The sequence below is a fragment of the Clupea harengus genome, chromosome 6, assembly GCF_900700415.2.
Source record: "Clupea harengus chromosome 6, Ch_v2.0.2, whole genome shotgun sequence".
NCBI lineage: Eukaryota > Metazoa > Chordata > Actinopteri > Clupeiformes > Clupeidae > Clupea > Clupea harengus.
In genome coordinates, this window is record NC_045157.1 from 24020425 (window position 1) to 24032924 (window position 12500).

The 12500-nt window shown below is 45.8% G+C and overlaps 1 protein-coding gene across 1 annotated transcript in view; it reads left to right on the top strand.

Annotated features, from left to right (window-relative positions):
* pde3b (phosphodiesterase 3B) overlaps positions 1-12282 on the top strand; it is a 14417-nt gene extending 2135 nt beyond the window's left edge. The window contains exons 2-13 of the mRNA XM_031568631.2: positions 1623-1871; positions 4159-4301; positions 4875-4978; positions 5729-5942; positions 6964-7049; positions 7158-7309; positions 8831-8965; positions 9691-9802; positions 10247-10360; positions 11346-11545; positions 11758-11961; positions 12091-12282. Coding sequence (XP_031424491.1) covers positions 1623-1871; positions 4159-4301; positions 4875-4978; positions 5729-5942; positions 6964-7049; positions 7158-7309; positions 8831-8965; positions 9691-9802; positions 10247-10360; positions 11346-11545; positions 11758-11961; positions 12091-12282 — 1905 coding nt within the window. The remainder of the gene's footprint in view (positions 1-1622; positions 1872-4158; positions 4302-4874; positions 4979-5728; positions 5943-6963; positions 7050-7157; positions 7310-8830; positions 8966-9690; positions 9803-10246; positions 10361-11345; positions 11546-11757; positions 11962-12090) is intronic.
* Positions 12283-12500: the final 218 nt, after the last annotated feature.

The window sequence follows — 12500 nt, forward strand, 5'->3', positions numbered from 1 at the left end:
CCCGCTGACGTCACAGCTCAGGGGAAGTGCTCATCGGGCACTTTTTTTTTCTACCCCCACCCCCTCTTCCTGCGTAGGACAGAGCCATACCACCACTCTACTTTATTACTTGCATCGCCAGTTCCCAAAAATGGCGCTTCTAAATGATATGCAATCGATACAATGAGCTCAGCATGTGCGTAATAATGTGGAAAATGGATTAACCGCAGGCCGTGGCTTTCCAGACTTACTCCAACTTTCTTAATAATGCAATTAACCACTATTCTCAATGTAGGCTTTTAAAAGTAAAAGCCTTTTCTGACTTTTCTTTGGGCGTTGGGAGACTTGCTCCAAATTAAGGCCCTTCAGTCCCCTTGTCTCTCAGGCAGCTTGTGTTCTTTCACCCCATAAAGTTTGTTTATTGTTAAACAGCGTGCTGGAGGCATGATGTTTGGAAAAGGAACTGGAGAGCAAAAAGCTTGTCAAAAGCTGATGAGCAGTTTCTTGAATCTGCCACAAGGGGGCAGCACAGTCCTCAGTCAAGCTCTACAGCCACATCCTGTCTTGTGTGCAGAGCAGCAAGAAGAGGTTTTGAAATGTATAAAAACAGCCCACATGTTATATATATTTGTGATCCTGTTGTTTTAAACAGTCGCATTTAATCTCCCAAATCTTCTCTCTGACATTTAATCAGGTAGTTTTGTGGCATTTGCACGTCACGGGAGTGTGCTCTCCCTCGCTGTGTTGTGTGAAAAACGTGACCCCCACAACCGGCCTAGTTCATACCATCTTCACATCCTCCTTCGTGCAGGCTGAAAAGTCTCTATCCTTTTTTGTCTGTCTGTATTCAAACAGCGACACAGTGCACCTAGAGAGCAAGCACAGGGTAGGCCTCACCTACACCACACCACCTGCCCCCTACAGAAGTGTGGAAAAACAACACCACACACACACACACACACACCACACACACACACACACACACACACACACAGAAGCTGCACAAACTCAACGGGGAAAGTGAAATTCAAGGAAACACATTCAACCCTGCTCCTTATCTGATGGCTGTCACTGTACACAGTGATCTGAATGCAGATCAAAATGCACACGACAATTAATTCCACCGGCGTTCAGAATAAAATATTTCACAAATTCCTACATCTCTCATCTTAATGTTTGTAAGGGTCATGGTGAAGATTGCACATCTCAGTTTGGCCTGACTACTCCTGACCCCCAGGTGCTAACTTGCAAAGTCTCCACAGTTTTCTGAACAACCCTTTAAGCTGGTTTGTAAAGACCGTGCTGAAGTTAACACTATCTGGTAACAGCATCTGGTATCGGGCCAATACTGTGCTCGTATACTGGTACTCATACCGAAACCACTGTTTTGTTTACACAGAAGGTTTTGTTTATTTTTGGTTGGAAACAGCCCATTGTTATACATTTTATTTTATATTTATATTATTGTTTTGTAACAACCACATCTGATGAATATATCCATTGTATTTTTATGGTAATTATAATTTTTATGGTAGAAATACTGCCCTATTAAGAACTTTCAGTATTGACAAGTACAGAAGTGTAAATGAGTATCTGTGCACCATTGCTACGGCCTGTTGAAAGACGTGTTCCGTGTTCCGCAGGGGGCTGTGAGCGGAAATGGCGTGGACCTGTCGGTCATCAACGAGGCGCGCAATCTGGTGGCGGAGCTACTGATGGACTCGTCACTGTCGCCGCACGTGGTCTCGTCGCTGCGCAGCGTCAGCAGCCTCATGGGCACTTTCTCAGGGTCGTGCCGCCCGCGCGTCAACCCCTTCAACCCCTTCCCCGGCTTCTACACCTGCACCGAGATTGAGGACCCCAGCGAGCGGGGAGAGAGGAAGCCCCCCAAGGTAAGGAGGTTCAAGGAAACCCTGCTAGACGTCATCAAAATGCTGCATCAGACTTGCAAGTTTTAAATGTTTAAATAAGACATTTGCCTTATTTTGACCGACTCTAGGTCCTAGCATTAGCAACACTTGGCGATAAAGGGCAACTTTGCACTCTACACCAGAGGTGTAAAAAGTACTGAAATGTTGTACTCAAGTAAAAGTACAATTACTTTGATGAAATTTTACTTAAGTACAAGTACAATTACCCATCTAAAAATCTACTCAAGTAAAAGTAAAAAGTAGTTCATTTAAAATGTACTTTAAGTAAAAGTTACTTAGTTACTTTCAACAACTTGATGGGGGCCGCTCCTATATAGTGCAAAAAAGGACAAGGGGTCATAAATCCAATACAAAAACTAGTTATTTTTATTAAAGGAGAATCTTTAGAAATATAAGTGCAATGACATTAAACATGTCAAACATTAAACATGTCAACACAACATTTAAGAACTTTTGGGAGGACATGTCAAGACATGACAGCTAAAATAAAAAGTTAAAATACCGCTGCCCCGCTTAAACTTTGGTTACTTTACTTGTGTCCACCTTTAGAGCATTAGTCTACAAACTTCTTGTTGAGTTTGAGCAGCATCTGATTTTCAAGATGAGTAGAGTTCATCCGGGCTAGCTTTGCATTGAACAGCAATCCAGCACAGCTGAAGAGTCGCTCGCAGGCGGACGAGGCAGGTAGGCCAGTATTGAGTGTCAGGGACAGTTTTTTGATATTCTGAAAGGCGTTCAGCAGATCCATATTGACTGAGACACAGGCTAGGTACCCTTCTAACTCCCCTGTACCTTCTGACCTTCTGGACTTCGATGAGGAAAATAAATCATCTTCATCTGATGAATGTTGTCCAACTTGCTCCAGCCTCCAACATCCGGTCAAGGTGTTGTCTGTAGACTAGACCTGTAGAATGACAAACAACATTTCTAACAATTAAGTATTGAGCTGCCATCAAGAGTGCATCATAACACAGAAATAGCTATAAATAGCTAATTGAGATGACAGACCTACAGTATACAGAATGATAGCATTATTTTCTATTTCTACATGCATCACAATTCATAATCCTCAATTCTTGCTAACCGGGACCCCTTAGCATGAACATGAAAGACATGCACGTTGCAAAGCCACCACTTATCGTTATCAATATCTGACTAAACATCGTGATAAATTGCAGATAACGACATACACATTGACTTGTCCAACTGTCTGAAAACGATGGTGTGCGCATTCACATTGTTCTGTTTCAAGGCATGGGAGGCAGCCAAATGATTAGCCTAATATCAGTTTATGTGGTGTATTTCATTGCTGATGACTGATCTGCAGTTTTTAACACAATATGAGAGACTGAACGTAATAATTCTATGACCTGAAACGAATGGAAGACAGGAATGGTATTATTAGTCTATTGGATGACCGCTGTCGACGTTAGCATACTCAGGTCGGTTGCAAGTGCTAGCCAAAATTAGGCTACTACCTACTAGTGCCATGAAACGCATATTTTGCTTAATGGAGCAAAGCTAACTAAATGACAAAAACGCTGTCTGAACTACTAATGGAAAGGGACAAATGCTGTACTTACCAACACATGCTTGCGCAGATTTGAAGATGAATTTGTATAAGCAGAAAGTTCTGACTGGCGGATTAGGCACAGTTTACACAGCATATAGCTGTTGCCTCTTATACGTTGGAAGGCAAACTGCTTGCTGAGATGTGGCCACGGGTTTTCTTCATCTTCTTTAATTTCAACTGGCGGAAAGTTCGGTGCTTCAGCTTGTTGGTGGTCCGCAGCTTGTTGGTAGTCCGCACTATCATCTTCCTCCATATCTATCTCTCGTGACTCGGCACCGTACCGGCTCCTTGCATGACTCCATCATTTACTCTATGCAGCATCCACCATTGCAGTGAGAATTGTGGTGCGCGATTCCCGCCTTGAACTATGTTTTTTTTTTTTACTCAGTAACGGATGTAATTTCCAATGTAGCGAAGTACAATACTTCAGTCAAAATCTACTTAAGTAAAAGTAAAATTACCGATTTCAAAAACTACTTAAAAATTACAAAGTACACAAAAAAACTACTCAATTACAGTAACGTGAGTAAAAGTAATTCGTTACTTTACACCTCTGCTCTACACTGCATAGCTAGCAATAAAACTATGAACCCAAGAAGCCAATGAACAAGCTTTTGGTACAGGTGATACACTATTTGAGTGTAACTCTTTGGTGACCCTTGCTCACCCTCTCAGGGCCTGAACAGTAGGAACAGCCTCCCAACCCCTCAGCTGAGACGCAGCTCTACCTCCACCCTCCCACCTCAGCTGGAGTCATCCGCCTCTCGCTGGGAGCGCAACAACAGCAAGAGAAGCCACCCAGACTACACCAGCAGCGGGTGAGAACACACACACACACACACACACACACACACACACACCATCTCCTGTCCCCAACCTCACCACTTGCATGATTTCACTCCTGATTAGAGGACCTCGCAGTAAACATAGGTCTACATTTTACAAGCCACCCTGCTTCCATCTAATTTGGAGGATACTACTGGATGTCAACTTGTTAAACTGTCCAGGCTCTGGGAATTGTAGTTCACTTCAGAATGCACTGGGTGGCACTGTTGAACAGAAGAGCACTCAAGCACATAAGCACACTTATGAATTCTGATCAAGCTTTCCCGTTCCTATTGTTCAGCTTCAGATGACTCATGTCATCACGCAGTGGGCTGATGTCTCAGGCCGTATTGATTATCAGACCAAATGACGAGCACCGCCAACGGCACATGCTTCCACCAGAACACCACGTGTTCCCTGAGGAACTCACCATCCTTCCACCTTTATGCTAGAACGAAGAACGTCACGAATAAATCAAAATCGGAAAATGGCCGATTTAAAAAGCCTGGTTGACATAAGGTTGTTGACTCACGTCGACTTTTTGTGTCCATTGTGTCTTTTCACAGCCAAGGGTCGCTCCCCAACGGCCCCAACAGTAACCTGCTGACCATCCCCAAGCAGAGGTCCTCCTCCGTCACCCTCACGTACCACACCGTCCCCCGGAGAGCAGGTCAGTGCGCCACACACACTTCAGCTGCTGCCACGGAAGGGCGTGTTGCTGTTGTTCCAACTGCTTGCGATAGAATCCCCCTAACCCCCTTTTGGAAACTCTGGAAGATATTTATGACCCCCCAGCTGTTTCCCTCCCGCACGCCTGCGCCAGGACGATGTTCCCTAGGAATTGCTCAGTCAGACGTACATGTTTTATTGGGTTTTTGGTGAACGTTACCCAGAGTGCCCTTAAATATAACGCTAAAAGGTTAGACAGGGGAAGGGTAAGGATTTTTTTCGTGGAACATTTGGAGGTTTTCTGAACTGTGATGTTTTATGTTGTTCCCTCTAGTGAGGCATTTGATAGGCCCAGGGAAGGGCAGAGTTTAGCAATGTCTCAAGCAGATAACCAAGAGGGCCGGGAGGGTTGGAAAGACAAATGTGCTTTTGCTTTTCATTATCTGGGTCCACTTTACATTCTGGCTGCACTGTTGAACCCCTTATATCACCATATGAAAACATTTATATACAGGGGTAATTTAAACATTGTATGAAAGAAAGCACCCTCCTTTTTTTTTTGCTGTGAGGAACTATTTATATGGACTATGGCATATTTTGGGGAGTTACGGTTCTTTGCAGAACCTTTAGTTTATTCTGCAGAGCTGGCTGAAATTGTAGACTACAGATCTTTGTACGATACCAGTCATTTTGCGTATTGGTATATAGATGTATGGATGTGTATAGTTGATTCTGTGTTTTCCCCCTGTAGGTACCTCTCCCAGTCTGAGTCCACTAAGCTCGCCCAGTCACAGCCCTCCCATGGCTGGTTCCTCTCTGGTGACGCGCTCCCCAGTGGAGTTCCCCGACACGGCCGACTTCCTCACCAAGCCCAGTGTCAACCTGCACAAGCCCCTGGGCTACACGCTCAGCTCGCCCGACTTCCAGCAGCAGTTCCGCACACCCGCCGCCCCAGTCTGCACCAGGTATGGCTCTACAGCGCCACAGCAGCACACACCCCTACATCTGCACCCAGGGCATGCAGTGACCTGGAAGATGAATAACGTTCACCTACTATCACTGCAAAAGACCAGCAAAGCTGAGAAAAATGGTCATTCATTTTGTTGAAGGAAACTCTTTTCTCTCCTGCCAAAACAATTTGTATTGTTCACTTTCCTTCAGTTTCCTCAAGACACATGGTCTTGTTTCGAACCCTTCTACCCTTTTGCTAATGCTTCAGTGTTTTATGCAATGTTATCAGGGCTAGGATAGAGGCACCACAGTGTCTGTATGTGAGCCACAGCTGGTGCAGGGTTTCCATTAGTCGGTAATTACTGTTATTTGCCTGGTAAAATACATTAAAAAAAACTATAAATTAAACACTTGCCGATCAGAAACATTCTAGACAGAACATTTGTGTTCTGACATTGAAATAGCCTATTAGCCTGCAGTACTTTTTTTCCTCAAAAGGGTGCGACTTCCCCTGAGGTGATGACCGAATCAGCAGCCACACCTCTCATTGAAGCGCACATGACGAGATGTAGTGGCAGTGATCTATCTATATGGGGCTTTAACTTTTGCAACATCATAGAAAGTGCTTATTTATGAGTTTAGCGAGCTACACCCCTACTGGAAGAGAAGGAGGAGAAATGACACGGCTTATGGGCATTGCAAGCTGCAAAGACTTTACCGCAATGAAAAAATAGAGAAAATAAAATGTTAGGTTACAGATGTTACAGGTTACAGATGTTTCGTTATAGCCTACATTTTAGTGGGTAATGTTGGCGTTTTTTTCAATCGTTACTATTGGGGTTTTTCTTAATTGTCAATAGTTCAGTAAATAGTCAAACTGATTTGAGGGCACCGTCATTCTTTCACCAACCAATTAAATGTGCATTTGTAAAACAGGTAAGTTTCAAGAAATTCTTTTTGGACAGGTAAGAAAAACTCCTAGTGGAAACCCTGAGCTGCTCACGTGTGGTTAATTCTCATCTGTCGTCCCCTCAGCTGCGGCCGTCAGGTGCTGAAGAGTGCGGCGGAGGCCGGGGAGAGCCAGATCCCCTCACCCGCCGAGGCCCAGCGCAGACGCTCAGGTAAGGCACTCTGTCACCCCTCAGCTACTGCCAGCCCTGCACCATCACATTCCTTTAGAGTAGAGGATGTTGAGCAGGAGGCCCCCCTGTGTGTGTTCCCCCCTGCAGGCGAGGGGCTGGGCTACGCCGGAGAGGGCCTAATCAGAGAAGAGAGCGTGGAGTCCGAGCTGCAGGGAGAGAAAGGTCCAGACGCTGAGAGAGACGGCCAGTCAGAGGAGGAACCGCGTCCTGCTGAGGAGGCTCAGACCCAGGATCCTGAGGTGCTCAACACTGCCCCTACACATTCGTGGCACCATCAATACCCGCGAACAGACACAGTCAACACAGATACACATCTCACCACCTTAACACGATGATACATTGTTCATGGCAGTGCAGCACAGGTTACAATAGCACAATGGTATGCAGCTTTATCCAGCAACATCTACCTGTATTTGCAGCAGTGACTGCAGTGCATGCAGTGCTACAACATAACATGGCTGCCTCCTGCCCTGCAACTACTAAATGAATTAGATCAGTCAGGAAACTGTAAGTGACGCTGCTGATTGGCTCAAACGCCAAGGAGACCAATCAGCTTCTTACACCCCCAACGCAAGTTGTTTCAATTCCGTGCCGCTAGGTAGACGCCATGCTGCTTTTTTTCGTTTTCCGTGCTCCTCCTCCTCCCCAGCTCCACCTGTCTGGATCTGCTTAGGCTAGGGGCGGGCGCTTGCTCTCATGGCTTCATATTGTCCTTATGTTGTCTTCTACTCCGTTGTGTTCTTAAGCAGCAGCAGCAGCAGCAGCAGCAGCAGTCGCCACAAGGTTGCCGGCAGCTGCATCTAACAGCAGGAGCAGCAGATCTAGTCCGCCAAGACCAAACATACTGCCTTGTCATTTACATAAAGTAAAGCTTATAAACCTATTCTGAGAGTTTCCTGACTGAATAACTGTTATGTAACAAGAAAAGCTTAGGCTCGAACTGAAAATAAAGATGATGATCTGTGATGTATCACATTCAAACTATATGGAGAACCCCCCGTATTAACTTCACATGATCCTGAGAGCTGCTACAAATTGACGTCACAGCCTTAAAATCACACATAGCAAGTACTTCTTAGCACTTTCTTGCTAATTGGCTTTTTGAGATGTCATTGGCATATCATTGATCTCATTGACTGGCTTGACCAGTACATTCTTCATCTCCTCCGTTGGTCTGTTTACTCACATATTTAGCAGACGGAGACTCTTTTCTTTTCCTCGAGCACCGTGTCAGTGTGTGCATGACCTGAAATGCCTCCATAGTTGCTGATGCTTTGTTCACTCCCAGTTGTATTGGATACTACATGCTGTGGTAAAAAGAGCCAGCTGTTGAAGAGCACAACTCTCTCTGGGGGTAATTTCTCAGTTATCCAACGAAACTCCCCCACTCTGACTTTGACAGTACTCCTGATTTTGAATGCTTTTCTGGGGTTGACAGCTCGTCATCTGGGTCGGTTCTTGGAACAGTTAAAATGAATGTGATATTTTTTTCCCTGTAGTGTGTGCACAGCTGATTACTAATGCGTGCGTGCGTGCGTGCGTCCGTGAGTGCGTGCGTGTGTGTTCTGAGTTAAAATGTACCCTGCAGCTTCATTATGCACGTTTGACATTCAGTATATGTGAAAAGCATGAACCTCGTATGGCCATGGTTCCTACACGTATGTGCTACTTTGTAAGTTCTGCCGGCATCACTTTGCTCATCACCATCACCTGAGTTGGGCTTCGGCCCAGTTAAGCTGACTCCAATGATCTCCCTTCAGAGTGAACAGGACTTTAAGCTGGACCCCTTACTGGAGGAGCACGAGGGGCTCATGGAGAAGGTCAACACCTGGAACTTTCAGATATTTGACCTGATGGACAGAACAGGAGGGAAGACGGGCAGGATCCTCAGCTACGTACGTACAGACTCTACTGCTACTACTACTACTACTACTACTACTACTACTGCTACTACTATTATCATTGGGGCAGCCCTTCACATCTTGCTTTAGTAATCATGAACCACATTGTTACCAATCTCTCTGGAAGTACGTATACTACCGAAATGTCCTTGTCTTTGATAGAAAAGGATCCTTTGACGAAAGCAAAGTTTGAAGGACACAGTTACTATTTCAATTCAAAATCATTATTGACCATTATTAAGAGACCCCAAACCTTTGAACAATAGTGTATCTCATCAGCATGCACTGAATCACAGCACGAACAGGAGCATGGTAGCGCTCACTGAACAGTTATTATGAACAGTCTGCTAAAAAGTTATAAGAAAACAAATAAGAGGAAAAGAAAACGACAAAGCGGGCTGGCTTGGAGAGATTCAGTTGCATGTATCATTAAGAAACAGGCAAGATAGTAAGATCTATGTCCAAATATCTGATGCTTGAAGACGAGTTTTAAAGTGACAGTGCTACCAAGCTCAGTGGGCAGCTGATGAGTGCCGTGGGTCTGGCTCGACTGGTGTTGTTTTGGTAGCGAGGCTCTTGACCCATGGCGTCCATCTGCCGCTGTGCTCTGTTGGGCTGCCTCCACCATGGGGAATGAGTGTCTGGTGGATGTTCCTCTTGTGTTTCTTGTAATGAAGGGCTTGTTGTTGTTGTTGTTGTGGTTGTTTTGATTTCCTCAGGTGGCCTACACTTTGTTCCAGGACACAGGACTGTTGGAAATCTTTAAAATCCCTGTGCGGGAATTCATGACGTTCTTCTGTGCTTTGGAGAATGGCTATCGGGATATTCCCTGTGAGTGCTCATAAATGTTCTCTCACTCGAGTGCATTGCAGTTAATAGACTCTTTTGTGCTGCAACATTGTCTCTCTTTATAATTAGTTGGTGGAATGTCACATGAGACTTTTTCAGCCTAATCTGTGGCCACCTAATCTGTGACCATAATCTCAATCTATCTGCATGTATTTAGTGCACTTTGATGTGGAAAAATCAGTCAACACAAATTTACGATGGTAGCTAGCAGGGCAAGATTTAGCCTTGTGACCTAAATGTTTCAAGTGGAGGACAGAAGAGAATAGGAAAGTCTTTGCCAACACAGAGATAGGCTAGTGCCATTTGCTTGTTCTGCAGCTGAGAGTTCACCGGAGTTATTTCCTTGGTAATGACAAATGTCAGTGAACCTGCTTTGGGGTCTACTCTTTCTTTGTTAACATGTATGACTGCCTCCTTCCCCGATAGATCATAACCGTGTCCACGCTACTGACGTCCTCCATGCCGTATGGTACCTCACCACCAGGCCCATCCCGGGCTTTCAGCAGATCCACAATGAACATGCGACAGGAAGTGACACAGGTCAGCAGACCCCCCCCTCCCCCCCAGCACCTCCACCATCACCACTGTGTTAACAAAGGCATTTGTGCTCCTAATTACCTCCATATATCATCACAGACCATAGCACATCTCTTGGCACACCAGATGTTTTACTTAACATTAATCTTGCTCTGGGCTCTGTTTCGGTTAGTCATATTTCACAGCAGTCCTTCCCTCCCTCTACACCACAACCGCAACAGAGGGAGATGAGTAAGATCTGGTGCCCGCCTCCTTCTCATCTCTGTCTGGCAGGGGAGCAGTCTTGGAGTGGTCGAGAAAGAGAGAGAGAGATAGAGAGAGGGAGAGATGGAGAGAGAGTGAGAGCGTGCATTGTGATTGAGCCGTGATGCTGATGCCGCGGCTGCTGAGATCAGCAGGTTTACGGCTTATTTTAACTCTGCTGATGGCCATTTTCATTTTTCAAATGGAGCCCAGTCTGAGTCACTCGCTCGCCTCACCAACCCTGCGCCGTCTCTGGGCGCCACGGAGCTCTGGCATTAAAGCGGTTAGTCACCACAGCAGAGAAATCACAGTCAACACTGGTGCACGCCTCACTGCTTAGCCTACGCATATATCGACGCCTATATGCCCTTTTGTCATGTATGGGCACGTGATGTAGTTTATGTTCCTCTAGCACACATCACGTAGGCATCTGGGCACAGCTTCTCTCTGCCACCCAGAACTGGATGGGCCTCCTCCTCCCCCTCTAGCCAGATTTTCATTCAAGGTTTGCAGCACTCTTTCCCAGAGTCTAGACCGTTTGGCTGCAACGTCTTTTTCTTTCTTTTTGGGTACTCAGCATCACAGTGTTGTTTTTTTTTTTTTATCAATAGCCATTCTTAAGACAACTAATTGTTTGTGAAAAACATCATATTACGCCCCCTGAAGATGAAACTGACGGAGTGGTGTAGTGTGGTGTGATGTCTCATTGTGATGTCTCATTGTGATGTGCTCTGCCCTTCCACAGACTCAGACAGTGGGATATCTCCAGGCCGGGTGCCCTACGCCACCTCCAGAAGCAGCTCCATCTCAGACCACAGCTATGGCTGCCTGGCGTGGAACGTCCCTGCCCTGGAGATTATGGCTCTATATGTAGCAGCCGCCATGCACGACTACGACCATCCTGGGCGCACAAATGCATTCCTTGTAGCCACTAATGCCCCTCAGGTAAGGTCACCCATCACCATCACCAGGTCCTACTTCACATAACTATTATCCATCCATCCCTTTGCATAGGCTCGTTTATCATCTCATTGCTGGCTAATCACTTAGCTGGAGTGAGACAAAAGTGAGAGTAGACTCAAAATACCGAGATACTTTGGAAACAGGTTCAGTAGTCTCTCTTTGTGAGACCGGTTCCTTCCCTCCTCCCCCCACAGGCTGTGCTGTATAACGACCGCTCGGTCCTGGAGAACCACCATGCCGCGACAGCGTGGAGTCTCTTCCTGTCCCAGCCGGAGTTCAACTTCCTGTCCAACCTGGACCATGTGGAGTTCAAGCGCTTTCGCTTCCTCGTCATCGAGGCCATCCTCGCCACCGACCTGAAGAAGCACTTTGACTTCCTGGCCGAGTTTAACACCAAGGTCGGTAATGCGATTGGTTCAAATCAGCACAAAAAAAAGAAAGCATTTTTTGCAAGGTTTTTAATGACGTCACTCTCGTTAGCTGAAATGAAATTTGACTACTTTTTACCACTTCTCTGCTAAAAATAGGTGAATGATGTGAACAGTCCAGGAATTGATTGGACTAATGAGAACGACCGGCTGCTGGTGTGCCAAGTGTGCATTAAGCTGGCAGATATCAACGGGCCAGCCAAGGGCCGGGACATTCACCTCAAGTGGACAGAAGGCATAGTCAACGAGTTTTATGAGCAAGTACGGAACTGCACCCGGCTTTCAGAATAACTGCTCCTTCCCACCCCCCACCCCACCCCACCCCTAGTCGTGGCTGCAGACAGACTAGTCACACTTGACTCTGATTTCCTGCCATCTGCTTCTGATTAGAAACTTTGCAACATCACTTTGAGACTACGTTGTCTGTGCTGTGCCAAAGCAATGAAATACTTGAAATACTGTTCTCCGAAAGTGTGTTTCTGTAAAAAAAAAAGTGGAAAATATTTCGG